Here is a 1,758-nt window from a genome sequence, read left to right on the forward strand (position 1 = left end):
CCAGATTTACTACGTAGTCCATACAATCATTTTCTATGTACTGTATCCTAAAGATAGTTGCTCACTGATGCAACTAAAAGGCAGTTGCTATATTAAATTCATGTTATGATTGAGTCTCTTCATCCTAACCAATTCAGTAGTACATAAGAGGATGTTATATTCATCTTATGAATGAGACAAGCCATGATGCCAAGCCAAGTCTTTCTTATAAACCTCAATTTTAAGAGTACTGGGTAGCTGGGCAGAAGTTTCAGGTATGGCAGAGTATGAGAAAGTACAGAGAAGTGCCCTGAAGCTTAAAGGGGTGTTGGAACTGGGTGTAACGAAGCAGAAAAAGAGGAAGGACAAAAGCAAGGTCCTGGACCAGATTGTGACAAGTAAGAAGAATGAGGAGGAGAAGAAGCAGAGGGGGCTGGACAAGCGGACTCCAGTGCAGATCACCTAGTAGAAGATGCAAATGGAAATAATCTTAAAGAAAGCATTCAAAACTCACAAGCTGAGGGTGGAGGGCTTCAACAGACATTTAGATACTCTCACTGAAAATTATGATATCCCCATAGTCAGCTGGACAAAATAGACTCTTGCAAAGCCAAGTGGTGTGCCCCTGAGGAAGAGGACTCAGTTCTGTTTATTCTGGATAACTGTGGCATGTTCTGTAAATAGTTTCCCTCCCCGCCCCCTTTTTAATGTTTCCTGCTAAGACTATTTTTAAAGGCTTTTTAATCAAGTTAGTAACTTGGTACATTTTATTAAAGTAGGACTCATGGTTAGTTATATTAAAAAAAAAAGAGTACTAGATAAGCTATAAGGACCAGTGTCATCCAAGGTTATGTTTCCCTTTAAGTGCAAAAAATGTTGCTTTTGTGGCTCTCTTTATATTTGTATCATGTAGGAGAAAACCTCACAGATTTTGTGGGGTACAAATTTTTTGTCCTATTTTCAATGTGGGAAGGAAGGTCAATCACTTTATATTCATAACCTCTAGAGGGTTTGGAGATAATTATAGGTGGAAAGAAGAATGAGAGCTCTGAGCCTTCATAGCTCTGTATTGGAAAAATTGACCTTTTAAATTGCTACCACTGGGATATTTAGCCTAATTCTCTAATGCTAGATTCAAAGGGCATAAAGATGTACCTTCTGGCACCAACAAAGAAGAAAAAAACATCTATGTGGTACTCCTATAAGGTCCTAAGAGAAGTCCAGTTGCCCCATCCCTTTGCAAATTTCCTCAAAACAATTCTTTTCAAACCTCATTTCTGGTTACTGAATCAAATTAAATGCTAAGTATTTATAACTGTCAAAAGTTTTGGATAATTAGGAAATCACATAAAAGTTAGAAATGTCTAGGCATTATCTAATGTCATAGAATCATAGAAAATTAAGATTTGAAGCTAAATGGAAAGTTAGCTAGTCCAATATTTTCTCAAAGTATAAATATGATTTATATAATAATCAATAAGGAGATCTCTAGAGTATCTCAAACATCTTTAGTTTCTACTTTCTGAGGCAGTTCAGAATATTTTCGTGGCTAGGAAATTCTTTCTTAAATATGCATTGTCTCCACCATTGTAATGCAAGCTCCTTAAGAACAGAGGGTCTCTTATTTTTCTTTTCTTTTTCTTTTCTTTTCTTTTCTTTTCTTTCTTTTTTTTTTTTTGGCGGGGCAATTGGGGTTAAGTGACTTGCCCAGGGTCACACAGCAAGTAAGTGTTAAGTGTCTGAAGCCGGATTTGAACTCAGGTCCTCCTGAATCAAGGA

The 1,758-nt window shown here is 36.7% G+C and overlaps 1 protein-coding gene across 1 annotated transcript; it reads left to right on the plus strand.

Moving 5' to 3' along the window:
• The first annotated feature begins 256 nt into the window (after nucleotides 1-256).
• LOC122752874 (protein FAM32A-like) lies at nucleotides 257-577 on the plus strand. The gene is given in 1 exon segment (XM_043999818.1): nucleotides 257-577. A coding segment is annotated over 1 exon segment (321 nt).
• The last annotated feature ends 1,181 nt before the right edge of the window (nucleotides 578-1,758 follow it).

Source organism: Dromiciops gliroides, chromosome 4 (assembly GCF_019393635.1).
Source record: "Dromiciops gliroides isolate mDroGli1 chromosome 4, mDroGli1.pri, whole genome shotgun sequence".
Lineage (NCBI taxonomy): Eukaryota > Metazoa > Chordata > Mammalia > Microbiotheria > Microbiotheriidae > Dromiciops > Dromiciops gliroides.